Source organism: Gopherus evgoodei, chromosome 24, assembly GCF_007399415.2.
Source record: "Gopherus evgoodei ecotype Sinaloan lineage chromosome 24, rGopEvg1_v1.p, whole genome shotgun sequence".
Taxonomy (NCBI): domain Eukaryota; kingdom Metazoa; phylum Chordata; order Testudines; family Testudinidae; genus Gopherus; species Gopherus evgoodei.
In genome coordinates this window covers 7810025-7837877 of record NC_044345.1, presented here as the reverse complement: position 1 = coordinate 7837877, position 27853 = coordinate 7810025, and the positions used below count along the sequence as shown (strand labels likewise).

General features: G+C 53.0%; 1 protein-coding gene across 1 annotated transcript; it reads right to left on the bottom strand.

Annotated features, from left to right (window-relative positions):
• Positions 1 to 1535: 1535 nt before the first annotated feature.
• Positions 1536 to 23149, bottom strand: LOC115639587 (semaphorin-7A-like). The gene is made up of 14 exons (XM_030542552.1): positions 22391 to 23149; positions 19616 to 19755; positions 18811 to 18873; positions 18108 to 18206; positions 17552 to 17660; positions 16863 to 16961; positions 15494 to 15633; positions 14955 to 15130; positions 12980 to 13088; positions 9542 to 9746; positions 8616 to 8731; positions 7876 to 8048; positions 5247 to 5302; positions 1536 to 3506 (listed from the first exon to the last, which is right to left on the bottom strand). Exons 1-14 carry the CDS (start codon positions 22467 to 22469, stop codon positions 3169 to 3171), a joined length of 1902 nt encoding a protein of 633 aa, XP_030398412.1. The 5' UTR covers positions 22470 to 23149; the 3' UTR covers positions 1536 to 3168.
• Positions 23150 to 27853: the final 4704 nt, after the last annotated feature.

The following is a 27853-nucleotide window of genomic DNA, read 5'->3' as shown; positions in this document are numbered from 1 at the left end:
ACCCATATTTTTTTTAAATGACAGCTGAGATTCTCCTGCAATCACAGGATTCCAGGAGCTGGAGCTTTAAGGAAAACACCAGATATGACAGTGGCAACACTGGGACTTCCTGCGATCATGCTTCAAGAAACTCATTCAGGTTTCTATCTGAATATTAATATAAACCTCTTCCTTAACAGGCCCCCACCCCATCTCACTGGGATTTACTTGCTCCATGAGGCCAGTTTTACACCCGCTCCTCAGCGTTATCGTGGGGTAATAAGGGAAACAGACAGCACAGAGCCAACAAGTGGAGTGGGGCTGGGCATCAGAAACATGGACTTCCATGCATCTGAAGAAGTGGATTTTTTACCCAAGAAAGCTTATGCCCAAATAAATCTGTTAGTCTTTAAGGTGCTTTAATGGGACATTCTTCTGTTCACACACACTGCCTGGAGCATATGGGTAGTGGCTGCCAGTCATTGTAATTCACGACCCACACATCTCTCTCTACACATGCTTATCTTCCTTAGGTGGTGAAATCTTTCCCAGCCAATCTAAGGGCAGATCTAGAACAGCAGGTGAGGATATCTGGGGACAGCCCTGACTACAACAGAGTGGGATTCGGAGACTCCCAATACACCATCCCACGTTCCCACCACTTTAAAGTAATACGCAGCACCTCTGTTGTGCATTTCGAACATTATCTCATGAATGGTGACAACCCTGCAAGGTTTGGCACTATCATTAGCCCCATGTCACAGATGGGGAAACTGAGGCACAGTGTCGCACAGCGACTTGGTGACAGAAGTGCCTGGAGCCTAGCCTTATGCTTTGTAGACAATACCTCTTTAATAATACCGAATAAATACAAGCAAAGGGAGTTACTCTAACATCCTACCTGTTTGGCTGGGTTTTTTAAAACTACACGGGCCCTTAGCTACATTCATACAGCTATTGACTACAGCCAGTTTAGAGACTGGGAGATTTTTTTCCTCATACATTTTTTTTTTTGCAAAAACTTTCATATCTATTTTATACAAAGATAAAAAAAATTATTTTGCTGAAAATCCGGAGAAGGAAGCAACCAGAATCTGGCCGATGTGCAGTACCCAGATGCGGACAGCTGCTTTGGCACTCAGCGGAGCTGCTAACCTGCTGAAAGGGGGACTTTGGCTTCTGGCTCCAAATCACCAGAATTTTACAGAAACCAGGGGTCATGCACTGAAATTAACAGGCAGCAGGTTTAAAACAAACATAAGGAAGCATGTCTTCACACAACATACTGTTAACCTGTGGAACTCGCCGCCAGGGGATGTTGTGAAGGCCAAAATTATAACTGGGAGTGGGTTCAAAAAAGAATGAGATAAGTTCTTGGCAGATAGGTCCATCCATGGCTATTAGCCAAGATGGTCTGGAACACAACCCGATGTTCGAGGTGTCCCTAAACCACTGACTGCCAGAAGCTGGGACTGGATGACAGGGGATGGATCACTCAATAAATTGCCCTGCTCTGTTCAATCCCTCTGAAGCATCTGGCCCTGGCCACTGTCAGAAGACAGGACACTGGGCTAGATGGACCATTGGTCTGACCCAGTATGACCGTTCCTATGTTTTTTGCTTTTTTAGGGTTGCTTGCAAATTTAGCCAGTGCAGTTTAACGTCCAGGGCACTGGCTTAGTCAATATCCTCTGGACACAGAAGGTGGAGAAAGGGGACATGATTAACTCTTTCCGTACCATTGCACACAAGCACCAAAGCAGTGGTTTGGCTGATCCTGTGGGAAATGAGCAATGGTGCAAGATTGAAAGCCAGTTTTGAATCGATTTCTCCTGGTCTCTGGGTCAGATTCTGATCTCCGTGACAGCAGTGGCAGAGAGGAGTCATTCTCAGGAGGCAAAGGCAAAGCTTCCACAAGCCAACGGTTCATTGGGCTGACACAGTTAAGGCACATCACCTTCACAGCCAGCGGGACACAAGGGGTTGATGTGGACCCTGGCTGCCCTTATCTGCTGGAGCAGGTGCCCATTTCGCAGTGGTGAGATCATCCTAGCATGGGATCAAGCCAGACTCATCTGACAACCTTCAAGCTGGCAGGACACCATCTTCACCACTCGGCTCCCGCACCTCTTCATGTGAGTGCCATCCAGATTTACACAGGCATGACTGAGCTCAGCCGCTAACTTTCCCTCCCTCTCTTTTCCTTTTCGAGCTAAAATCCCCTCTAGCCGGAAGCCCTTCTCCATCTGTCCCTTTTCAGCACAGCTGCCTGAGCCAGTTGAATCAAGCCTTAGATCCCTCCCACGGCCACCAGTTTGTTGTCCAGCAGCCTCTGCATGGCGCCGATTGAAACCACGGCAAGACGGTAGCTGAAGACAATTGCTTGAAGGCAGAACCGTCACTGGAAGCGCCAAGTCAACGCAGTGATTCTGCATTTACCCCAGCGTAAGCTCAGATTGTGGGCGTCTGGAGGATCACTCTCCCTTCCCTTGAAAACACAGGCCAGGCTGGTAATCAGGGGAACTGTGCACAAAAGACCACAGAGAGAACAGCCTGGAGCATGACTCTGAATGGGTCAGACTTGGGGCTCATCGGAGGAGCTTTCCCTTTAAACAGCGTGGATGCTAAAAGGATTTAGCGCCTAGCAGCTGCAGTTGGAAGAGATCCACTCATGCATCATCTCTCCCCCAGCAGCACCTGGGGAGAATTGTTCCTTAAAGAAGCCGCATCATGGAAACCAGCAAAATCCTATCGCCCAGCAGCCCTGGAACAAGCAAACTCCCAGTCTGGACCAGTGCCCATCAGACAAGATGGATGCTAAACTGGGATTGGCATGGCAGCAGGCCTACTGACCCACTGAGCAGCAAAATAAATAAGTCCATTTACCCTCCTTTCCTCTACTTTAACTATCCCCCTCCTCAGCTCTGCCAAGTTTAGTTGTGCCGTACATTTTGGGAAGGAGGCTCCTGGGTTATCGATGGCTAGCAAAACCCCTGCCGTAACAGCTGTGTTTGCTGATGGGACGCCCAAATTGGAGCGTTCGGAGGAGCCCCCTGGAATTTTGTTCCTATAGTGTCGCGTGTTCTGTTTGGGGTTTAAAGGGAGAATCTTCAGGAGGGAGGGTTACAAGAAGAAAAAGAAAGAGACGTCATTGGCAGTGGAATGAGATCTCCGCTTGGATGGCAGAGTCTAAAGCAAGAGGATGGTGACGACAAGGAATAAAGCGCCAGCGGCCACTGTCACAGAGAGCGGTGGGATGCAGGCAGCGTTGAGCGTGAGTTTATAGGCAGTAATCTCCTCTAGGTAGCCATCCTCTGTGGCTGTGCATTTGAACAGCCCCTGGTCCATGGGGGCGTTCTCCCCAAAGCGCAGCGTGCAGGAGTGCCCGTCCATGGCACAGGGGTACTGCTTGCTGCCATCTTTGACCCAGGTGTAGATGCGTGGTGGGGAGCGCAGAGGACACGGGAGGTAGATGTAGCTGGTCGGGTCCACGCTCACCTTTTTCAGGGCTTCCGGCGCTACTTGTTCTTTGAACAGAGGGATCGGGGGTAAGAGTAGAGCAATCAGAAAGGAAAAGGTGCGGGGGGAGAGGAGACAGAACAGGGGAAAGAATGAGAGCTCCATAGTTTGGAGGCACAAAATCCCACCCAAATGCAGCCCTAGCCTCTGCACACACAGACACCCTGGGCCTTGACAGCGAAAAGCCCGCGATCTGCTCTAGGTAGAACTCCATCCAAGGATCTCAAAGTGCTGTGCACCGTGCATGAGCTTGCATCTCCCAGCACTGCACCACAGAGGTTAGTGTGATGGTTGCCATTTTTTTTTTTTTTTTTTTTAAGAAGGGGAAGCCAGTGCTCTGGCTGAAGGACTTTGCTCAGGATTCCTTGGCAGGAGAACCCAGGAGTCCCAGTTTCCCTCTTCTGGGCATGAATTAGCAGCAGTGCACAGAACATTGGGTGCAGGCCGGGGGCTGAACTCTGCTGACAATCTGGCTCTGAGGGTCGCAGTGGCAGCTGCTGGGAACTTTGGAAAATTCAGCCCTTATTTAGGCGCCTCTGGGTATGTCTACATTGCAGTCCTGGGATGTGATTCCAGATCGTGTGGACATACCTGAGCCAGCTTCACTCTAGCTCTCGGCTCCAGGAGGACACCAAGGCCACATGCACAAGCTGTACAAGCCCGCCCTCTGGGTAACGGCTCACAGAACTAGCCCACACTGGAGTGCAGGCCAGGGCCACCCAGAGGATTCAGGGGGCCTGGGGCAAAGCAACTTCGGGGGCCCCTTCCATAAAAGAAGTTGCAATACTACAGAATACTATATTCTTGTGGGGGCTCCTGCGGGACCCAGGGCCTGAGGCAAATTGCCCCACTTGCCCCCTCCCCCCCAGCGCAGCCCTGGCGCAGGCTTCACTGCTTTGATACCTGAGCTAGCTAAATTAAAGCTAGGTCGGGTACGTCCACTCCAGCTGCCGTCACTCACACCCTGGGATTGCCATCTAGACATGCCCCAAAGGGGACCAGAACTCTTTGGGAAAATCTAATCCCAGTTGGGAGTGATGAGCACGTGCAAATCTGGCCCAGAGCCATTCTGAAAATTCCATGCTGCCCCCTGGCCCAGGGCTGGGAAGAGAACCCAGGAGACCTGGCTCCCGGGTCCCCCTGCTCCAACCATTCTACAACTCCACACCGTATCACTGGGGTGTTTGAACCGTTACTGCAGACTCTCTCCTCCCGATGGCTAGCACAATCCTGGATTTATGGCATGGTCTCGACCAAACCATTTTCCTGCCAAACCTTGGTCTCAGCTTTTGAAGCTGGAAATGCACCAATTCAAACGGAGGGGGGAGGCACTTTGCCAGCAACAGGGTCCTCACGCAGCTTAGCAGTGGGGAAAGAGTAACATTAGTGTCTCGCTAAGGCACTAGAGTTTTGGGGCCGTGTCCCTCCATTGCCCCAGCACTGAGCCCTGCTGGTAGTGAGAACGGGCATGCTAAATTCCTGGCACTTGAATGGCCTTGCCAGCTAAGCGCGGTGCAGAGTAGGAAAATCCCATTGCTGCACCTCCAGCGGGAGACTGGAGGCTCTAGCTTAGACAAGGCCTCGCAGTCCTGAGAGACGCTGCTTGTTTTTTCCATGCCCACGGGGGCAACGGTGAGATTCCCTCAGACAGATGGGCCTTTTGTCATCTGCTTTTCAGGAAGGGTCTCCACGGCCAAGGCAGCAACACTTGTGTGCAAACAGGGTTCCACAAAGGCCGAGGCACCTACCTGCTGCACCTTCACACACATCCTCAGCCTCTGGGTCCAGGCTCTGCAGGAAGTTGCTGTTAAGGAAAGGCAGAGAGAGAGGAAATCATTCAGGAGGGTGGCAAGGGACACGTGACTGTCGCATCCTCATCCAGAGGATGGAGAAGAAACTGTCATTTTAACAAGGGCCAGTGCTTAGCCCCAGCTTCCCCACTCCGCCCCCATGCTGGGGCTCACTCTGTGTCTCCAACATCTTGCAACACAGAGATCAGGAGCTAGCGCTACATACAAGAGCATAAGGTGAGTTGTGGGGGTCTGGCCAGACCTCCTGCTAAGATACAGGATTCTCCTTCATTCTGGGTCCTATTGTGCAGCACTGCTGGGCTCTGCTCTAGTTCTCTTGCTGTAGCCCAGAGGTGGCTGCATTTCTTATTTACCCTTCACGATGGATGGCTTTATAAATAGAAGTTATTATCCTTTCACAAAAAGGGTCTGCTTTCGCTAGCAAAATTCATTTGTTTGTTGAAACACTGAAATAGCTCAATTTGGATATATTGGGGGGAGGGATAGCTCAGTGGTTTGAGCATTAGCCTGCTAAACCCAGGGTTATGAGTTCAATCCCTGAAGAGGCCATTTGGGGATTGGTCCTGCTTTGAGCAGGGGGTTAGACTAGATGATCTCCTGAGGTCCCTTCCAACCCTGATAATCTATGAATTGCTGCAGTGCAGTGCAGTGCTTCATGGGAGATGTTGGTTGGTTGTTTCATGTCCCCATTCTCCTCTATAGACTGAGCTCCCCAGCTAGTCTATCATGCTGCACCACCGCGAAAAACTCCCATGATGCACTGCCTCCACAAGAGGCAGGACCAAGGTGCATCATGGGAGTCATAGCACAGCCTAGGTAGGAGAATGGGAGCTTGAGGCATCTGAACTACAACTCCCATGAGGCACCATGGTAGCATTTCTGAATTTTCATTATTTGAATTTTTGCCCCCTCAAAAATCTAAGTTTTCCATAGGAAAAAAATCCCATTTCCTGACCAACTCTACAGCCAAGTCATTCCCATGCCAGTGCAGGGTTGTGCACTAGAGGACAGTCTCCAGGGCAGAGGTTCTCAACCTGTTTACCCTTGTGAATCGCATATGCAGCTCTCTCTGTGTTATGTGGGCTGCATCTATGCAATATAGATACTACCTTGTATGGCCCTGAGGATGTCACACGGCCGCAGCTGTGTGCTGATTAGGCTACAGGCAGCGAGTGGGCTGCGGGTTGAGAAACACTGCTCTAGGGTTTTGTGCAGTCTAGGTTTAGAAGTCCTGAACAAGCATATTCAGGTTTATTTCTTTATTATACATAATAATACATCCATTACAGCTGGTCTGAAAATGGATAGTCAAAACCAAAATTTCAAATTTTTTCACAGAACCAAATTCCACCATTTTTCCTTCGGTCAGTTGAAACATTTCAACCTGTTTTATTTTTTTTAAAATACATTTCTAATCAAAAAAAGTCTTTTTGAAATGAAAACTCAAAACTTTTCCTTCTGAAAAAGTCAACATAGGACATTTAATTGTTCCCCAAATGGGTTTGTTTTCATTTTTTTTAACCCTAAAGAAAATGTAACCAAAATAGACACATATTGTTTTGTCGAAACAGAAAACTTTTTCTATGCAAATTTTCCTGCCAGTTCTCGATACAAAATGCCTTTTGCCCACAAATCTAAGGCCTAATCTATACTGAAAACATATGGCGGTATAGCTTTGTTGGTCAGGGCTGTGAAAAAAACCACATGTCCTGGTGTCAGAGCTGTGCGAACAACAGACGCCCGGTGTAGCTATGCAGGCAGAAGAGTGCTTCTTTCAGCATAGCTAACGTTGTTCAGGGAGGCGGTGGAGCTATGCGAGCAGGAGTCCTGCTGCTTTACGCTGCGGCGATACTAGTTTCTGCAGTGTGGACATAATGGAGTGCTGTGCGAGGATGGGAACGCATGACATGGTTTGTGAAAGGCAGCCTCCTCCCCTGTGATTGCTATCACAGTTGAGATCAGCCTCACCTGGAGCTCCCTCAGGATAAACCGGCTGGCCTTCTCTGAGCAGGGTCCTCAGTCTGGAACCTGCTCCTCTCCTCCCAGCATGTTCCACGAGAGCCCAGATCTGTAACCCTTCAGGCTCTTGGCAAAGCTCAGCGTTCCCCCTTTGTCAAAGCTGTGGTTGGGGTAGGTGAATCTGTTTATGGGCAACCTTTGTCTATGCTCATAGTATGGGAGGTGCCCTAAAGTTCTGTTCCAAAAATGTGAGCAGGAAGAAATTATACAGATAGGCAAACTGAGGCACGGGGAAGTGATTTGGCCAAGGTTATACAGCGAATCAGTGGCATAGCTAGGAATAGAACCCAGGTGTCCTAGCTCCCAGCCGCATGCTCTAACTAGTAAACATGTCTCCCTCCCACAGCTGGGAATAGAACCCAGGCATCCTGAGATCTCCCTGTGTGACAGATGCTCTAACCAATAGGCCATGCTGCCTTCATGTTACTGCGTGAATGTTTACAGCTACCAGCTCCTTTCATTTCCTCCCTCTCTCCCCAACTTGACAAAACCATTGAATGGATGGCAGATTGGGAGCAAAGCATTCCGCCTTTAAGCCCGAGCACACCTGGCAGTGTCATTTGACTCTCCGGAGATGGCCGAGCATTTTTTGCCGTCTGGATCCCATCCGCAGTACGGGTCCTTGGCGAGGACACACTTCCAGCAGGTCTCCCTGTACTGCCCGCAGTCTGCCAGTGGCAGGCGCGCCACCTCGAACTCGGTAGCTACATAGAGGTGCCCCTGCCAAGGAGGGGCCAGGTTAGTCAAAGATTTAACAAACAAGCAAGAAAGGGGGCCGCATGCTCTGGAACTGATGGGTACGATGCAAACTGGGGCCAATCCCTTTCCAAGCAGAAGCGCTGGCAAAATTCCCATTGAAATCTCCACTGGCAGCAGGATTATGCCCGCAATGGACTTCACAAGCAAAAGCACTTGTCGGGGGTGGAGGTGGGTGTCTGTCTTAGACACAGGTGTTATGTTCACGGCATACACACTGAGACATTAGACAAAACCAAATACTCTTGCTGGAAGGTTGCAGCATAACACGACCTTCCTGCTCAGACTCCAGAACCCTGACACATAAGAACCCCAAAGCAGTGACAGACAAAGCAGGCTGCTCCCTAAAACAGCGAGGCACAATCCACTCCACCTTACTCGAGACTGCCTTTCTGCAGACTAACTGCTGCTAGACCCAGCCTGCCAGCAGGACAAGAAAACCCCGTAGCATTTAGAGAGACAGCTTGCAATATGCCACAGCTGCCAGTGTTAAATACAGAGCAAAGAGAGAGGGGGGGGAAGGGTGCTTACTGTGAAGGCATCCAGGGCCATCCCAGAGATGGGCGCGTCTCTCCGGAAAGGGCTCAGCTCTGCGATGATGACCGTCTGCCCTCCAGTCTGCAGGACTTTGTGGATCTTCCCTTTATCTGCAGCCGCCAGAGACATGGGGAACTCAGAGGAAGGAGCCCAGCACCTTGAAGGCGATGGGAGCTTGGCCAGGTTTCACCTGCAGCCAGCCAGAGGCCTCTCTGCATGCCCAGGACAGGCAGGGTCTGAGCAGGGACAGGGCTAGTTGCCTTCCATGGGCCTGCCCCCATGCCCCAGCTCTGCCCTGGACGGACCCACTGAAGGGGAGTGCCATCTCCGGGACCCAGGCAAGCCCTTGGCCTCTGCTGGGGCTGCCCAGAAAGGGGTCAACGTGCTGCCTGTGGTGCTCCCAGGTTTGTGATATGGACACCTGGGTTTCCCCACCCCCCAGCTCATATCACAAGGACCAGCAAGCAGCTGTCAGACCAGAATGGGACAAAGCTATCCCCAGCCAGCGCTAGAGTCGAACTGGCGACCTGGACGTGAGCCAAGCCCTGAGCCAGCTGTGTCCTGGCCTACACTTCACCTCACAGGGCAAGCACACAGCGCCGTCAGGTAGAAGAGATTCTCCTGGGGGAGGAATCACCTTGGTCAGTGTCTGTTCAGCAATGGACCAGGCTGCTTGACTTCTTGGGGGAGTGGGGGCTAGTGCTTAGAGCAGGCAGCTGGGAGTCAAGACTCCTGGGTCCTGACTCTGGGAGGGAAGTGGTGTCTAGTGGTTAGAGCAGGAGGGCTGGGAATTCCTGGGTGCTGTTCTTGGTTCTACTGTGTGGCCTTACGGCCCCACACTGACAAAACCTAAGCACCCAGACATGGCTCCACAAAGGCTGAGTCCCAGAGGGCACATTCCCAGCGCCCGCCACACCTACCCGTCCCAAGGTAGAGGACAGAGCGAGAAGTGTTGCTGGCGTCCAGGACCCTGTCAGCCACCACCTTGGTGTAGGTGTCATTAGTCTGCAGCACATACAGGGGGCGCTGCCCCTCGGGGTAGATGACGGTCTCAATCTCGGGGTAATCTTTGATGATGCTGAGGACGGCTTTGGAGGGGGCATTAGGGGAATTGTAGGGGACACACTATGGAAAGAACAGAAAAGGACGGGAGGTAATGAAGAGGGAGGCCGAGTTCTGCACAGACAGACCCTCAGGCTCCTCCAGTGATGTCTACGAGGAGCCACCCAATGCAGAGCTCATTCTGGGCATTATCCAGCAGAGGGTCAAAGAGAGTTAGGCTCCTAACTCCTACCAGAATCAATGCGAGTGTGGCACATGGCCAGAAAGCGTTAAGCAGCTTGCTGGTTAAATGACCCAGATTCAACCTTTAGAGACATGTTAGAAGAGTCTGTAAATGGTGATTAGGGCCATTCTATGTTAGATAGGCTAGAACTTTGAAATGCAAACCTGGCTTGTTAGAAAACTAGAGGTAACTCTAATTGTATGTGTTGACATATCTTTTGAGATGTCAGCCATGTAAACAGACAGTTCCTGTCTATTATTATAGCTACTGATTCAGAGATATTGACATTTATGAGTCATGTTAACATGTTATGAGTAATGGTCTCAAGTTGCAGTGGGGGAGGTCTAGGCTGGATATTAGGAAACACTATTTCACTAGGAGGGTGGTGAAGCACTGGAATGGGTTACCTAGGGAGGTGGTGGAATCTCCTTCCTTAGAGGTTTTTAAGGTCAGGCTTGACAAAGCCCTGGCTGGGGTGATTTAGTTGGGAATTGGTCCTGCTTTGAGCAGGGGGTTGGACTAGATACCTCCTGAGGTCCCTTCCATCCCTGATATTCTGTGATTCTATGATTTAGACCAGGGGTGGCCAACCTGAGCCTGAGAATGACCCAGAATTTACCAATGTACATTGGCCAAGGAGACACACTATTATGTCAGCAGCCCCCATTAGTTCCCCCACCCCCGCTCCCAGCACCTCCCGCCCACCAGCAGCCCCACCGATCAGCACCTCCTGCTCCCTCCCCACACCTCCTGATCACCTGGAGTGGGGGGGAGGGGGAGGAGTGAGGGCACGGCAGGCTCAGGGGAGGGGGCTGGAAGGGGGGAGTGGGGGCAGGGCCTGTGGCAGAGCCAGGGGTTGAGCACTGAGCATCCCCCAGTGCCCTGGAAAGTTGGCGCCTGTAACTCCAGCCCCGGAGTCGGTGCCTATACAAGGAGCCGCATATTAACTTCTGAAAAGCCGCGTGTGGCTCTGGAACCACAGGTTGGCCAGCCCTGATTTAGGTGAATTTTGGGTGAAATAATGTCATTGTCTCTGTGTCTCTTTAAAGTTTGTGATAAACTGTATATGAACTGCTTAATGGATAAATGATCTAATGTTAATCCAGTTAGTTGATTACTGGTGATGTTTAGGAAACAGCAGGTTACATCAAAAGCCTATTGTTCACCCAGGACTGTATGGTCAAGAGGCAGCTAGAAAACTGTATAAAAGGCTCTTGGGACCTGATCCTTTCATCTCAGATCTGCTTGATGCTTTGTGCAGGGGAAACTTGAGTCATAAGACGGAGATCTCCAGTCCCATCTGGACCACCCTGAATATGAACATAGGTTATAGTCCAGTGGACTAATTCTGAAAGAACTCTTTGCAACTACAAAACTCACCATCTCTACTGTCAATCTGATCTCAGAACTGTACTCACATCTGGATGTATACTGATCTTTTAACCATTCTCTCTCTTTTTAAATACATTTTAGTTTAGTTAATAAGAATTGGCTGTAAGCGTGTATTTGGGTAAGATCTGAAATATTCATTAACCTGAGAGGTAATGTGTCCGATCCTTTGGGATTGGTAGAACTTTCTTCTGTGGTGAATAAGATGTTCAGTATCCTCATCATATTTGATTTGGGTGCCTGGGTGGAGGCCTAAGGCTGGGTTGCTTTAAGGGAACTGAGTTTTGGCTTCTGGGTAACCAGGAAGGTATTGTAGAAGCTGTTTTGAGGCTAGCTTGGTGGATCTAAGTACTGGAATGATCACCAGCTTTGGGGACTGTCTGACCCATTCTTTGCTGTTTGCCCTAATTAAGTAACCACAATGGCTCCCCTGGGACCCTATCACAGCGAGTTAGGCACCAAAATACCTTTGAGGATCTGGACCTAAGTGCTGCTATGGGAGCTGAGTGAAAATTTTCGGGCAACACTTTTTCCTAACAAAAAAAAAAAAGCAGGATGGGCTCAATTGAAACATTTTGTGAACTCGTGTTGGTTTCAGCAAATTGTTCTGGGCTGAAAAAAACCCTAACAATTTTTTCAAAAAATGTTTCGATTCAAACAGACTTTTTGTTTTGAAATTCCCTTTAATTTCGCTTTTAAAAAAGGAAGCAAAAACTCCAAATTTACATGAAACTTTGTTTGCCCCAAAATGAAAATTTTTGACTTTTTGATTTGCCAATTTTTTTTTTAATTTCAATTTTGGGTTGCCCTAAATGATTCTTCCCCCAATTTTCCGGACTTGCCAGTGAACCAAAAAATGTTATTCGCCCAGCTCTTGTGTCCATGAGATTGCAAAGGTCTCTGTGCTAACCCGTCCATCCTCCCTAAACGCTTCCCCGTTCATGTGCACCTGCCCCCTTCAGGCACCCACGTGGGACTCAGGGGGACCAGGTTCCATCCGTAACTTTGCCACTGATCTGCTGGGTTACCTTGGGCCAGTCCCATCCCCTTCCCAGTCCTCCCTCCAGAGCACTGCATTGCAGCTACTAACCCTCTCCCTGCCACAGGTTCAATTTGCTCCAAAGATGTGACAGGGCCCAGGCATCTGGTGCTTGGGGGTCCATTGGAGAAGGAGCTGGCAGAATGGAGGAGACAGCGGCTGTGAGGTGCTGAGGGCAGCAGGAGGTGAGGGGAAGAGATGGCTGGTTTTCGATTAGAGGGATGGGGGGCTGTGGACAGAGGGATGAGTGGGGTTGGACAGGAAGCTTGGCCCTGTGGAGATAATTTGTTGTTTACAAATTCCCATGGAAAGGAGGAAGAGCTCTGGGTTGTGGACGCATTTCATTTGCAAGCGTTTAAAGGGGTGCTCAGTGGACCCCTCCCGCCTAACTTCATGCAGCTCCCAGAAAGCAGAAGGGCAAAGCTGAGCTTTCGAAATGACCCTGCGGCCACTTGCAGACCCCTGTGACTGAGATTGGGCCCTTTGCAGCTACTGACTGGCCCGGGCAGCTCTCTGGTAATTCCCTGCAAGCCACAGAAGCTCAGAGTCCCCACCGCACCTCCGTTCGCTGTCAGAAACGGGGGTCCCTTCGTTACTCCCGGGGAGCTGTTTTGGGACGTGAACCCCACCCCGCGCGGGCCTCACCGTGCCAGGTCGGTGTGCTGGCAGGATGTTGGTGTAGCCTTTAAGCTTGGAGGTTTTGAAGGCACGGGTCACCTTGTCCATGGAGTAGGCGCAAACGGCGGTCGTGCCCCTGCAAGGGGAAAACGCTCCATTCAGGCCTTGGCGGCTGGCAAGGCAGAGCCGGTTACTGCTGGCGCTGGGCGCTTTGTGCTGGGACCTGAGCTCTGAGGTCCACCCAACGGAAATGACTGGCAGGCGCAGGAGACCTGAGCTGGTGTCGAATGGGGGAACCGGGGGCAGAGCTGAGTTATTTTCCCTGCTCGGGGTGGGGGGTGGAGAAGGAGACTGGCCAGCGAGCTTGGACGCCTTGTCATTGTCTTCCACCTCTTTGCCCAATGGATGTCCTGCCTGTCTAAGCAGCTTAGGGTGACCAGACAGCAAGTGTGAAAAATCGGGACAGGAGGTGGGGGTAATAGGAGCCTATACAGTAACTCCTCACTTAAAGTCATCCCGGTTAACATGGTTTCGTTGTTACGTTGCTGATCAATTAGGGAACATGCTCGTTTAAAGTTGTGCCATGCCCCCTTCTAACATTGTTTGGCAGCCGCCTGCTTTGTCCACCGCTTGCAGGAAGAGCAGCCGGTTGGAGCTAGCTGGTGGGGGCTTGGAACCAGGGTGGACCAGCAGCCCCCCTATCAGCTCCCTGATCCCCTAAGTTCCCTGTGCAGCAGCTGCCCAGCAGGCTAGCAATTGCAGCTGTTCCTCCCCCCACTGCCATGTGCTGCTCCTGCCCTTTGCCTTGGATCTGCTCCCTGAGACACCTGCTTGCTGTACGGGGGGGAGGGGAGGAAGAGAGGCGGCTAATGTCAGGCTGTCCACATCCCCCCTGCTCCTGCACCCTGCTTACCCCATCTTCCATAGAGCAGAGGGAGGGGCACATGACAGGGCTCAGGACAGAGGGAGTTTGCTGGCAGCAGCAGCTGTGGTCTCAGCAAGCTGATCTAATTAACAAGGCAGTGTACTTAAAGGGGAAATGCGCATCTCTGTCTCACACACACACAGTGTGTGTCTCTGTCTGCCGTGCTCTCTCCCCTCACTCCATTCCTGCTGCCTTGTAAACCATGAGAGTTAACCCTTGAGGGCTCAGCCAATTGCTAGTTCATCATTTAGCAGTAAGGCATGCCCTGGGAAATATCCCACCCTCTGACTCCGCCACCTCAACCAAGCTTCACAATCATCTTCACTGTGTACCAGTATTAAATTGTTTGTTTAAAACTTATACTCTGTGTGTGTGTGTGTGTGTGTGTGTGTGTGTGTGTGTGTGTAGATAGATGATTAGATAGATAGATAAAAAATATAGTATTTGGCGAAAAAAAATTCCATGGAACCTAACCCCCTCATTTACATTAATTCTTATGGGGAAATTGGATTCACTTAACATTGTTTCACTTAAAGTTGCATTTTTCAGGAACATAACTACAATGTTAAATGAGGAGTTACTGTATAAGAAAAAGACCCCAAAATTGGGACTGTCCCTATAAAATTGGGACATGTGGTCACCCTAAAGCAGTTCCAGGCTGGGTGGCTTCCTGGCCTATTCTTCACAGGCATAGTTTGGGGATGGGCTGGGGAAGGGTGGGTATTGTTCCCCCAAACTGCAAGTCTGGGGCAGGCGTGGAATTTCCCCCCCTACGTTTGGCCCCATTGGCCTGACTGGAGCTGCCCCCACCCCCCATATATAGACATCAAACTACTCCTATGCTATTCTCTCAGTCTGGCGAAGGGGCACTGTGATTCCTATCTGTCTTATGAGACATACTCCATGGGAGAGGGACAACAGGGTTGGCGAGAGCCCCTTCCCCCATGGCCTTGCCTCCTCCCTGCACCCCTAGGCAATGTTCTGCCCCCATCACCAGCCGTGGGGCAGGAGTCTGTGTGACTCCAGCCTGCAGCGTGGCCCCAGCCCTGCCTGGCTCCGACCGTGGCCCCCGCTCACCAGGCGCTGGCGAAGATCCCGTACAGCATCCCTTGGCCCCTCCTCCCCTCACCCAGAACCACGGCATCGTGCAGCTGGTTGAAACGCTGGGGATGGGTGGGGCTGCCGCACACCAGCCTGGCCTGGAGGAACGTGGTCCAGAAATCGACCAGGAGGCTCTTCCCGCCTTCATCCACCTGAGCAGGGTCGAGGAGGAAAAATCCCAGAGCTCTTCAGGCCTAAAGCACGGATGTTCCACCACAACCCTCGCCCCCCACTCCCCCCCACCAGATCCACATGTGGCTTGGACCACGTTGGCCAAAGCGCGCAGCCCTGGCCCGTTATAACAGCAGCTAAAGTTGTTATAACTACACACATGTGGCTCACACACATGGCTCACAAAACTGGTCCTTTTAGCTCCCGCTACACCAGCTCATGCTGCCAGGGCCTGCTGCTGACACCGTGACATCACCCTCGCACCCAGACCAGGCATGAGAATAGAGATCAAGACAAGACATTTGCCTTTCACTGCCAGCTCTCAGCCCGCAAGGTCTCCATACCTTACACACGCGGCCCAGCCGGGCTTTGACCGGCTCGTCATCCAGCCCCGCTGTCTTGTTGACTTCATTGTAGAAGAAGTAGATTTCATCCAGGTGGGACTCCTTTCCCGGCACCAAGGCGGCAGTGACAAACTCTGCCTCTGCGGGAGGAAATGGGGATGGGATGAGAAAAGAGCTCAGAGTGTATAAAGAAACCTGGCTGGAGCCATGTGTGTGCCAGAACCACCACTAATTCCTTGGTTGACTGGCCAAGTTAAGATATGGGCATGGAGGGGGTCATGCGTGTCGCCAACCCCAGGCCCCTCAAAACAATGAGACTGGCTTTAAAATCATGAGGTTGAAAAAAAAATGAATGTGGGGTTCTGGTTATTCTGAGGCATTGTCCAGCTTTTCTCTGCAACCAGGAGAGCTAAATAATTTATATTTTAAAGCAAGCTGAGATTCTCTTGCAATGACAGAACTCAATGAACTGGGGCTTTAAGAAGGAATTTAACTATTGTGAGGCTTGCAAGACGGTTGTGTGAGTTGGCTCTACTGGATTGCGTCTGTTTCATCCCTAGCTCTCCCCAAAGGAAGTCAGTATCATTATCCCAATTTCACAGATAGGGAAACTGAGGCATATGAAGGGAACAGCAGCAGAACCAGGAACAGAATCTAGGTCTCCTGTTCCCCACTCCAGTGCTCTATCCCCTAGGCCATGTTTTGGTTTGGGAATCAGAGCTTCTACTGGCAGAGAATCTGTATCATAGAATCATAGAATATCAGGGTTGGAAGGGACCTCAGGAGGTCATCTAGTCCAACCCCCTGCTCAAAGCAGGACCAATCCCCAACTAAATCATCCCAGTCAGGGTTTCATCAAGCCTGACCTTAAAAACTTCATCATCTCTGCAGTGAGGGGCAGTGTGCCCATCCCTGACGTGCCAGCTTTTTATGGATGCCATCTGCCATGCATGCAAATGTGTCTTTGAAATGTCTTCCTATTATCTTTCCAGCCTAGATTGCTAGAGCTGAAGGGTCTGAAATGCCAACCTGTGGAACTCCTTGATGCAGGGCTTCAGCGAGGTAAACGCCGTTGGGGCTGGACAGTTCTATGGCCAATATAACACATAGCTGTTTCAGCTGAGACTGGGGTAACAGAGTTTGATGCTAAAGGGAACCAGATGATCACTCCAGAGGGATGGAGGGGCACACAACCCTTGACCCATGCAAGGTTTGACCTAGTGCATTGCCCTGGGGTGAAATCTGCCTTCCTCTGCAGCATCAAGGACTGGCTGCTGCTGGAGGTGACGGATCTTTGGGGAAAGCATCGGGCCCAGCCTGGCTGCTCTGACCCTCCCTGGGACTGGTCAATAGGAAAAGCCTCTCTTACTGGCGAGCCATTTGTCTTCTGTTCTCAGCAGCTTCCTTGGGCCATAGCTCCTCTGGATGGTGCTTCTGTCCTGGGACAATGCCGAGTACAGGCTGCCCTCTGCAATATTAACCCAAGACACAACAGGATGGGTATCCTCCACGGGGCGGGGGAGGAGCCCCAGCCCCCTCCCCACCAGCCTCCTGTGGAATATGCCAATATCCACTTTTAAGACAACAGAGGACCCTGCTCTACGGGCAACAAAGAACAAAGCTTGTTCTTCATGGCCAGCCCCAGGTCACACTTGGAGACAGGGGTAAAGGAGGGCTCCCAATTGCCTGCTCTAACCACTAGCCCACATTCCCTCCCAGAGCTGGGAACAGAACCCAGGAGTCCAGGCTCCCCATCACCTCTCAGCAGAGTTCCAAAGCCCATCAGGGATCTCCTTTATTGGCACCAGTCCTGCTCCCAACCTCCCCTGTTGGGACCTCCACTGGACCTTCCCATGAGGCTGGCTCATCTTGGGCAATCACAGGCTGCAGTGGGGAAGCCCACTGCACAGGTCCAATGCCACCTCCCTCTCCAACACCACTGCTCTGGGACTTGGGATCCAAGCAGAGAACACACCCAAGGCGAGGCCCCGGGGGACCCTAGGTGGCTCCCCTCCCCTCACATTCTATCAGGGGATGGAGAGAGGCAGATCTCCTTACCCACGGCAATGGCTGCAGCCGGCTGAGACGGTGATGCCGGGGCGAGGCTCTCCCCACTGATGGCAAGGGCTTGGCCCCGTTTGTCCTGCTGCAGCCTTGTGTCATTGCTCTGAGGGGAGGGTTAGACCCAAGCCAACAGGTTTAATTGTTTCTATAGATCTTACCCAAGATGCTTCACAAACCTCAGCCCAGCTGGCCCCTTGCAGTCTGACACGTCTCTGAGTCTAGTTTCCCCGGTAGGCAGTGCCCATCTTACACACAGGGGGATAGGCCAATGGAGACAGGGCAGGGGACGCGGGAGTCTAGAACCCAGGAGTCCTGGCATCTAACCGCCCCGATTCAACCCCTAAGCCCCACTCCATTCCCAGAGCTGGGAATGGAACCACTTCCTTAAAAGACGCCATAGGAGAATGAGCCCAGATTTGATGGGTCACAGGGCAATATTATAGACCCGGGGATGGAAATGTCCCAGGTCAGTTATGAGTGAGGTGCCTAGCACCCCTATGCTCGTGGGCCATTCTCTATGCATTTCCTCACCCCAGCCTCCCATGCTCACCAGGAACCAGCATTTGGGGGAACCCGCGTTGGTGCCGCAGACGATGATGGAGCTGCTGTTTAGCCTCTGGATCACCCGGATGTAGTTGTCACACTCGGCCTGTGGGCGAACCAGCACAGCTATTAGTGTTCATTACAAGTAGCTGGCATTAACGGCAGGAACAGACCCAGCCTGCAGCCTTTCACTGAGCAGGCAGATCTGAGACGTCCGCTGTGTGTGGTTATATACCCACGATAAATCGGCGATGGGTGACGGAGCCAGGGGCACAGCTGGGATAGAACCCACGAGTTCTATTCCCTGTCCTCTGCTCCCACCACGAGACCCCACTCCCCTCCCACAGCTGGGAACAGAACCCAGGAGTCCTGCCTCCCAGCCCCCCCTTTGCTCTATCCACTAGACCCCACCACTGCCATGCAGCAGCTGCAATGCTGTCTGTGCTGTGGTAGCGGGACACTCTCAGGAAATGGAGAAACTGTGGCGGTGAAGGAAGCTCAAAGAACCTGCCCAGCTCCTTGGAGCTGAGCCCTGGCGCGGTGAAGGGACCACCAGCCTTGCCCAGAGCAGAGACAATGGGTCCCTCCATGCTCAGCACTGTGGGGGGCGTCTCTAAGCCCCCTTAGCCATCTCTGGGGGGCTCAACATGTGGCTGGGGGTGTCGGTCGCTCATGGCTCAGGCCCGTCCCTCACCAGGGCCCCCTCTCACCTGCACTGCTCCAGGCTTGCTCCTGCAGTTCTTCTCTGCCTTCTCGTCGGCCAACAGGGGAATCTGGGAGGCAGACGGAGAGCAAAGCTGGTCAGACCCTGATCTGCACCCGACCCCTGGCCACAGGTGAAAAGGCCCAGCGGGGTAGCCCTCAAGGAGATGGTGCTTCTGATCAGCCACAGGAGGGGTCCCCCAGGCCTCTGACCCTGGCTGTACCCCATCTTCCCACAGACCTCGTGGCCCAGCCCCTCCCCCAGCGACTATGCAAGGGGCGGGGGGATGTGGAATTAACCCCGTGTTTATCGGGGCCCCTTGTGCTCCCAGGGGGACCCCCTGCAAATGGAGATGGCCCTAGATCTCTCTTACCCTGCGGCCTCGAGAGAGGAAAGCCCTGCTGTGGGATAGCAGGTGGCCATCTCGTGGGTACCTGGCCAGCCGGCAGGTGGCCCCTGAGCCCAGCAAGTGAGATCAAAGGGGCTCTCCTTTCAAAGCCCAGCCTGGTCTCGGCTGGGAGCTGCCTTCCCCAGGGTGAGCTGGCAGAGGCTGATGGCCCAAGGAGAGGAAACTCGCCCGTAGGATCTGATGGAGCCTGTCCTTGCTTGGAAGTCTCTTTGTGCCTGAGTCGGTCTTCTCTGGAAGCTGCCGGATCTCTTCGTTGGCTTGTCAGCTCTGGGGCCTCCAGCTGAGGCTGGCTGACCATACACCATCATTGCAGGCTGGTGGTGGGGTAGGGGTGGGGGGTTGGCAGGGGCCAGGACAAACCCAAAGAGAGGAGCTAGAGACCCCTACAGACCCCACCTCTTACCTGGGTCTGGTTGACCTCCGACTCCTTATATGTCAAGATGCGCAGCGCTCCCCTGCCCCCAACGTACAGCTGCTCAGATCCGGCATCATGGAAGAGGACTGTGGACTTCTCCCCATTCTCGAAGCTCAGCACAGGAGAGTCTGGAGGCGGAAGAGGGGGCCAGAACGGGAAAGGAGGGGGATGAAGTTTGCTGAAGGCTAAAATCCAGACTCTACCCCTTGCCCGTCCTTCCCACCGCCAAACTAGCTGGTTTCTTTCCTTTCTAAATAAGGCAAATATGTTGAGATCAGTGCCCCCTCCCACCCCACTTACAGATGGGGAAACTGAGGCACACAGCAGGGCCATAGTTTGGCACCCACAGTGGGCAAGCTGCAGTGCTGGGAAGAGAACCCAGCTCACAGCACAGTTCGCTAGACCGCACAGCTTCTCTTATGGTCACCAGACTCTCACTGAGGCAACTCTTCAGGGCCCATTCTGATGCTTGGGTTCTCTTTCCGGACACTCGGTGCCAAACTGGATGGCAGCTTCTTTGTAGTGTGGACACAAGAGACTGGACTGAGACCTGCCAAACTCATCCCTGGCCTAGTGAAGGCTTAAAGAGACACCCTCGGTCCCTGCTACAGGAGCAGAGGGGAAAAGCTAACTCTGGCCAGCCTAATCCACATATGAACGCACCCCAGTGCACATTGCTCCTCGACCTCAGCTTGTCTATGGGTAGCATGGAAACCTCTGCCTTATGCAGGCCAAATCTGCCCCAGAAGGGCAATAGCCTAGAGCAGGATTTCTCAAAAACCTGGTGTCGGTCCCTGAGATTTCCCTGTCACAGTTCAGGAAGGCAGCAAGCCGGCCCCTGGTACCAAAAAGGTTGAGAAAGGCTGCTCTGGAACCAGGCACCGTGCACAAACAGGTCCACAGGGCTCCAGTAGGGGGCACTGGCGGACAAGCGCACAGCTCTAGTGCTGCGTGCCCACGGTAGCTGATCCAGGTGCCTACCTGCCCTGCTCTGTAGCCAGGATGGCGCCAGGTGCTGTACAAGCCAATGCAGAAAGCTGGTCCCTGTCCCACGGGGACAGCACGCAGCCATGGGCTGCTCCTTGCTGCGGTCATCTTGCTGCCAGCCAAGAAGCCAGACCAGATGCAGCTGGTTCTTGGAGCTGGTACGTGCCCCCAGCCTGGGATTCTGGCTCTCTTGCCTGTGCAGTGACCCGCCCTCTTGGCCTGCCCTTGGCACAGGCTTATCATGCAGCAGGGAGCCCCATTGTGTTTTCACTAGAGTAGTGATCACAGGATGGGTGTGCAGTACTGCAGGCATTTAGGAGTCTGGTCCTGGTACTAAGGATCAGGGAGAGGGGGGCCATCGTGACGCACCCACAGCAGGGATGGGAAGTGGCTGTTGGCTGGGCATCAGGCTACGGAGGGTTAAATCATCTCTGGCTCTGGCAAGGAGAGCACCCCCACCAGCAGCAAAAATTCTCCTCCGCCCTCAGTGGGTGGGGGCTGCAGGCATTGAGAGAGAGCAGACCTGGGGGCCCGATTCTGCCCCCCCGCTGAGCTCAGGGGAGCGGGCCCTGCCTCTGATTCTGACAGACGGCCTCCCACCTCCTCTTATATGGGAGGATTTGGGGGAAACTGAGGGGGGAATTGATTCTTAGATCCCATCACTGGCAACTACTCTAAAATGCGTTCCTACTATGAGATTGCTCCTCAGGGTAGCCCAAGGGGTACAGTAATGAACCCCCTTTTACCTCCATAGCCTCCTCGGCCCTACCACTTACATGTCACTACCAAAGCAATGGATCTTTCTTCCCTCCCAGTGCCTCTTTCAGGGCAAACATTTTCAGCCACGCCCTGCACCAGGCACCCCTTGTGTGTTTTTTTGCTGCCAAGCAAAGACAGGCTCTGATTTCCCACCAGAGCAATGGGCAGAGCTGGAACAGGCCAGGATTTGTGCAATGTGGCTTTTTCATTCTCTGTGCGTCGAGCGGCAAAGGGAATAAAAGACACTCCTCCACTCCGGGAAACTGCAGAGCCATCAGAAAACTGCAGCGGCTGCATTACACAGATGTTGTTTTTTTTCCCCTGGCAAGCCACCAGCACATCACAATGAATGCAGGTCAAGAGGCAGGGGCTTTTTCATTAGGGAGGGTCAGGCTGGATTGTGCTGAGGAATTGGTCTCCTGGTACAGGCTATTTTGGAGAGTAAGGCATGGATCATGCTGCAGCTGAGGGCCTTATCTGCATTGCAGAGGGTGCAGGGTCTAGTCTATAACATCTCTAGGCCACCTTTCAGTAAGGGAGGCACCAGCTGGCTCTTTAAACAGCCAGGAGTTAACCCTGAGCCTGTTAGTTTTTGAATCGGATGGGAAGTGACTCCAAATGAAATCATTGATGAGGCTGCAGTTGTAACACCTGTCAGACCCACAGCCCAGATTGCAGGTTGTCTACAACTGACAGCCAGAAAATAAATAAAAGTTTCCTTGCATCTCTTTAATCAAATCAATGTGTGGGCTGGTCTTCTTGCAGAATATTCCCCCAACAAAACTCCCCTTCCCACCTCAAAAGCTGCTCTCTAAACCCACCATGCCATTCCCCCTTTCCCCCCCATTAAACAATCCCACCTTTCATTTCCCATGGTCAAATCCACAGGAGGCCACTAGGAAATTATCCCTTGCATCACACAAGCCAAGTCAAGCAAACAGCGAAAACAATATGAAATGAAACATACCGAGTGGCTCAGGAATAGGGCACCAGCAGAAGCATCAGATCTTATCTCACCTTTAAGGGTAAACTTCAGTCTTGGTATCTTTTGGGCTGAACAGAACGCCGACAGGAGGAATAAATATAGCGATCTCATATCTGTGCCCGTGCAAGCGTCTCCGGAATGAATTTGCTTTCTGATGTTAAGTGTGCAGAAGGAGGCAGAGCTGGCTCGGTGCTGTCTGTCTAGTTCTGCTCCTGGTTGGCTTTTCTGCAGTTTCGCATTTTATACCTGCTGTCCTGAGCCAGGAGATGTAACGTCAGCATAACTTCCTTCGGGGGGCGGGGGGGGGGAATAATCCCCTCCGAGCTCCACAAAATGGAGCTCCACAAAACAGCTTCAGCACGAAATTGCTCTTGTGGGGGAGGATGGGGAAATCACAGAGTGCAGGAGTGAGCTGCAGCGATCTAGCAAAGTGGTTTTAAAGGCCACCCATTCAGGGGTTGCTCATAGGTCAGCAGGCCTGCCCGGCCCCTGGGATTTCCTAGCCCAAGCATCAGCCCTGTCCCTGCCCCGGAGACGCAGACGCCAGGCTCTGCATTTTGTCCTGGTTTCAGCATGAAACCTCGTTTAGTGCAGAAAGGCCACCTACCCTTGAGCCCAAGCAGTGCCCCCCATCTCTCACCACTGGAGCTGCCTTAGCACGATCACTTGAGGCTGGCAGGGCGATCCCCAGCATATATCTTCCGCAAGGATTCCAGGAGGGCTGCCCAGTAAATGATGCGCTCTGGAACAGAGGAGCGCTGAAGCTGGCAGGAGCTGGTGCTAACCCAGACAGCAGGTGAGTCGTAAAGCCAAGGAGGGACTTTAGTTCCCCTAGTTAAAAGGCATCTGCCAAAGGAACAGGTTGCCATGGTGATGGGCATAGTGCTAGACAGAAGGGGCCTGATTCTTGGCTACACTAGAGGCTCTGGTGGGTCATACAAGGGGCTGAAATTGCCCCCCCCCAAGACTCTCTCCTGTGCAGAGGACCTTTCTGGAGCTGAGATTAGCCTCTGCACTTGCCTGGCACCCAGCCTCTGCTTTCATAGGGAGTAGAGCATAAAATAGAGCAGCCTTGAGGCTGTTCTAACTTGCACTGAGGCTGAGGCAGGGCCTTGCACAGCCCCAGAACACTGGGAGCAGAAATGTGGCTTCAAGGCAAAGCCAGCATTAACCACACCTACTGTATGCAAAGCTCTGTCCCCCTCAAGCCATGGCTGGGCCACATATTGGGGTCGATCAGCTGCTGCGCCTGACAAACCCAAGTCGCTTAGCTCAGGCAGCGAAGGTGCCTGTGTATAGATCCAGAAATCCCAGGTACAGTCAGGGCTGCTGTTGACCCACCCAGGGATGTGGGGTTAATACTGGATTTGTCCCTCCCCTGAGTGCAGAAACAGAGGCAGCCCCATGACATTAAAGCCATTTAAAATCTGGGCATACACACAGCGGCGGGTTACAAGCACTTCTCCCGCTGTGTGATCGCTGCCTTCCCCAGGTGCTGCGACCCAGCCTCCTGCCCTGGGGCCAGAACCAAATGTGGGCCCAGCTGCTGGGACTTAGACTGACCACCTGGCTGGCGAGCAAAATTGGGCAGGGGTCTATGCGAGCCCAACTGTGCCCACAAACTCGACTCTAAAACCAGACCCGGAACCTTTGCTCGTGGCCCGTTTATCTGCTCCACTGATGGCACAAGGAGGCCAAATGCCAAACCTCCAAATGGCCACTCAGGTTAGGACACCTCCATTTTTTGGATGCCCAGGGCCTGCTTTTCAGAGATGTGGGTCTCCTGGCCATCAGCTGGATTTGTGGGTCACTGCGTCCCTGAAGATCAGGCTCTAGATGTCTCAGAGTGGGTTGAACCCGTCAGCTGTGGGAGTCAGTGTCCGGGTTGAGGACTAGAACTGCTGACATCCGAGACTCACCTGCCAACCTCTCCACAAAAGGGAGCGCTTACCCATCGCTGCTCGGAGTCTCATTTTGGGTTAGAGCAAGCAACGCCGCCCCCAGCGTGGTGCTCGTTATCTTTGCACTTTCCCAAAGGGTTATTCCTGCTGGGCCTTGGCCATGACAACGGAGCATTAAGCGAAGCCAGGAAGGTGTTGCATTCTGAATGCCCGAGTGAGCCTTAGACGCTCAAGATGAGGATAAGAACATACTGAGTCAGAGCAAAGGTCCATCTAGCCAGTATCCTGTCTTTCAACAGTGGCCAGGTGCCAGATGCTTCAGAGGGAATGAACAGACCAGGGCAATTTTGAGTGATCCATCCCCTGTTGTCCAGTCTCAATTTCTGGCAGTCAGAGGCTAGGGACACCCAGCACATGGGATGGTGTCCCTGACCATCTTGGCTCATAGCTATTCCTCCTTCAGGAACTTTTCTTTTTTGAACCTAGTTATACTTCTGGCCTTCACAACATCCCCTGGCGGTGAGTTCCACAGGTTGACGGTGAAGACTTGTGTTCTGTGAAGAATACCGTACACTTGTTTTAAATCTGTTGCCTATTCATTTCAGCGGGTGACCCCTGGTTCTTGTGTTCTGTGAAAGGGTAACTAACACAGCTCTATTCACTTTCTCCCCACCTGTCATGATTTTATGGACCTCTAGCCTCCCCCCCTTAGTCGCCTCTTTTCCAAGCTGAACAGTCCTCATCTTTTCAATCTCCCCTCGCACGGAGGCTGTTTCATGCTCTAATCATTTTCATTGCCTTTCTCTGTACCTTCTCAGACAGCATTTCAGCTTCTCCAACCCCTAGGCGATGCTCCCCGATCAGGACTGGTTCTGTTGGAAGTGACTCTGGGTTCGAATGCTTTCCCAGCCTGCCTTCTGCATTTTCAGCAGCATTAGACTGAATAAGCTCCACTCAACCCCCTAACAACTATGTCTGATGTCAGTGCCTGTACCTCTCCTCTTAGCCATGGGGGAGCTGAAAGTGCTTGAGTCTGTATATTAGACAGACTTCTCCGGTGCTGACATGCAGCTGCCTCTGGGGTGCAGCACAGCAGCCATTTTAAATGTGTTATTGAACTGGAGCAAAGGGGGCATTTAGGGAGCCGGGTGACTGCCCCAGGAATGGGCCTGTAATGGGTTATATCCCTCCAGCCCCTCCATGAGGAAAGGGTGGGCATGGTTCCTGCTAGAGTCCAGCCGTGCTGCTCAGAGCATCTGCCTGCCCCCTCCCCCCCCGATGGAGCTCAGTCTGTGCTGCTGGGTGTGTTTGGGGTGTGGGAAATGGAGCTGTTCAGGGCTTTACCTATTGTAAATCTACAGGGGCACCCTGGTCTGTTATTTATTTATTTATTTTGCTGCATTCTGGAAGGCAACACAGGGCAGGGCAGTGACTCAGGCTGTGTCCGCACTCCTGGCTAGTGGTTAGCCCCTGGGGAAGAGGCACCAGGACTCCTGAGTTCTAATCCTAGCTCAGGGAGGGGAGAGGTCTTCTTAGTGGTTGGGGGTGAGCTAGGAGCCCTGGGTTTTATTCTCAGCTCTTGGAGGGGAGTGGTTAAAACATGGGGGTGAGGAGTCAGGACTCCTGGGTTCTCTTCCCAGCTCTGGGAGAGGAGTGTGGGCTAGGGGTTAGAGCGGGGGGCTGGGACCAAGGATTCCTGGGTGCTATTCCCAGCTCTGGGAGGGGCATGGGGTTAGAGCAAGGGGGGGCAGAATGGGACCTGGGATTCCCAGCCCCAGCACTGCCTCACGGTGCGCCTCGTAGCTAGTCCATTCCTCACCCTGCTTTAATTTCTGGGCAGCCGGCGCCTGGCTCAGGAATTGTTCAGTGTTTAAACCCTGGGCAGCAGCATCTCTTCTGCTGACAGTCTGCACCTTTCCTACTGGGCTGACTCTCCCCCCAGTCCTGATTCCATTTCTAAGCCCAGCCCAGTCTCCCTCAGTTATTCACTTCTTATTCCCAGCAGCCTGGGCCGTGTGTGAATGTGGGCTCCCTCGTCTGACCCCCCGCGCACCCTGCAGTTCTGAGAGATTTGCCGTCAGGCAATTAACTGGGTGTCCTGGAACCTCTCTTCCAAATCGCTGCCTGTGTCTTGGATTTAGGCTGAGCCTCAAGAAGCAGCTTCCTTTATTCATTTGCACCGATTTGTCCTGCCTGGCTGTAACGCGGGGCCAGAACATGACCGAGAAGAATCAAGAATAACAAACTCTAAAATCCCTCCAGCCCCTTGTCAGCCCAGAGCTTCCGAACATTTTGCTCACAATGAGGCCTGGAGGAATGAGACCCACCTTCCTCCTGTTGTACAGACAGGGAAACTGAGGCCCGCTGCGTGGTCCAAGGTCACAAATCACAGGGCAGTGTTGGAAAGAGAACTCCGGCGTCCTGGCCTGGGACTGAGCAGCAAAGTTTGTCAGGATGCCCGTGGGGTGGGGGGTGGGGGGAAGCAGAGAGAAGAAACAATTGATCCTTTGCTTGATGGTGTGAATTGTGCTTTGCTGAGATGCGTGTAAAGCTCTTTCCCATCGCATGGTGCAGAGAATAACACACGGACTCTATGGTGTCGTCAACCATTTTCAGCGAGCTAATTAACGTATCTGTTAAACTGCCTTTCCGAGTCTTTGGCTGTAGTGGAAATAGGTGATGGCCCAGCTTCTGGTCTAGCTGTCTGGGGCAGCCGGACGCTCCTTTCCCATTAGAACAGGAGAGGGCAAACTACGGCCTGTGGGCCGGATCCGGCCCGTCAGGGCTTTGGATCCGGCCTGCGGGATTGTCAGCCCCATGGTGCAGCGGGGCTAATACAGGCTTCCTGCCTGCCCTGGCCCCGTGCTGCTCCCAGAAGTGGCTGGCACCAGGTGCCTGGAAGGGGGGACCCTGAGCACTCCTGCCCCCCAACCCCATGCCCTGAGCCCCTCCTGCACCCCGTACCCTCCTGCACCCTAACCCCCTGCCCTGAGCCCCCTTCTGCACCCTGCACCCCCTGCCCTGAGTCCCCTCCTGCACTCCACACCCTCCTGCACCCCAACCCCCTGGCGGGAGCCCCCTGCCACACCCCACACACCTCCCTGCACCCCAGCCCTCTATTCTGAGCCCCTCCTGCACCCTGCACCCCCTGCCCTGAGCCCCCACTGCACCCCACACCCCTCCTGCACCTCAACTCCCTGTCCTGAGCCCCACTGCACCCTGCACCCCTCCTGCACCCTAACCCCCTGCCTGGAGCCCCCTTCTGCACCCCACAACCCTTCTGCATTCCAACCCTCCTGTCCTGAGCCCCTCCTTCACCCTGTACCTCTTGCCCCAATTCTCCTCCCACACTCTGCACTGCCTCCTCCAAACCAACCCCCTGCCTTGAGCCCCTCCTGCACCCTGCACCCCCTGCCCTGAGCCCCCTGCCCCGATTCTCCTCCCACACTCTGCAATGCCTGCTCCACCCCAATCCCCTGCCCTGAGCTCCCTCCTGCATCCTGCACCCCACACCCCTCCTGCACCCAACACCCCTTCCTGCACTCCAACCCCAACCCCTTCCCCTGAACCCCTTCCTGCACCCCACACTCCCTC

Bases quoted from the DNA above. Each gene is read 5' to 3' on its own strand.
- LOC115639587 (XM_030542552.1), bottom strand. From the start codon at position 22,469: ATGAGATCGCTATATTTATTCCTCCTGTCGGCGTTCTGTTCAGCCCAA. The intron at 17,661-18,107 runs GTGAGCATGGGA...CCCTCCCCTCAG, and splicing joins CCCCCAAATGCTGGTTCCTG to AGCAATGACACAAGGCTGCA. The intron at 3,507-5,246 runs GTAGGTGCCTCG...CTCTGTTCAAAG, and splicing joins TGTGTGTGAAGGTGCAGCAG to AACAAGTAGCGCCGGAAGCC.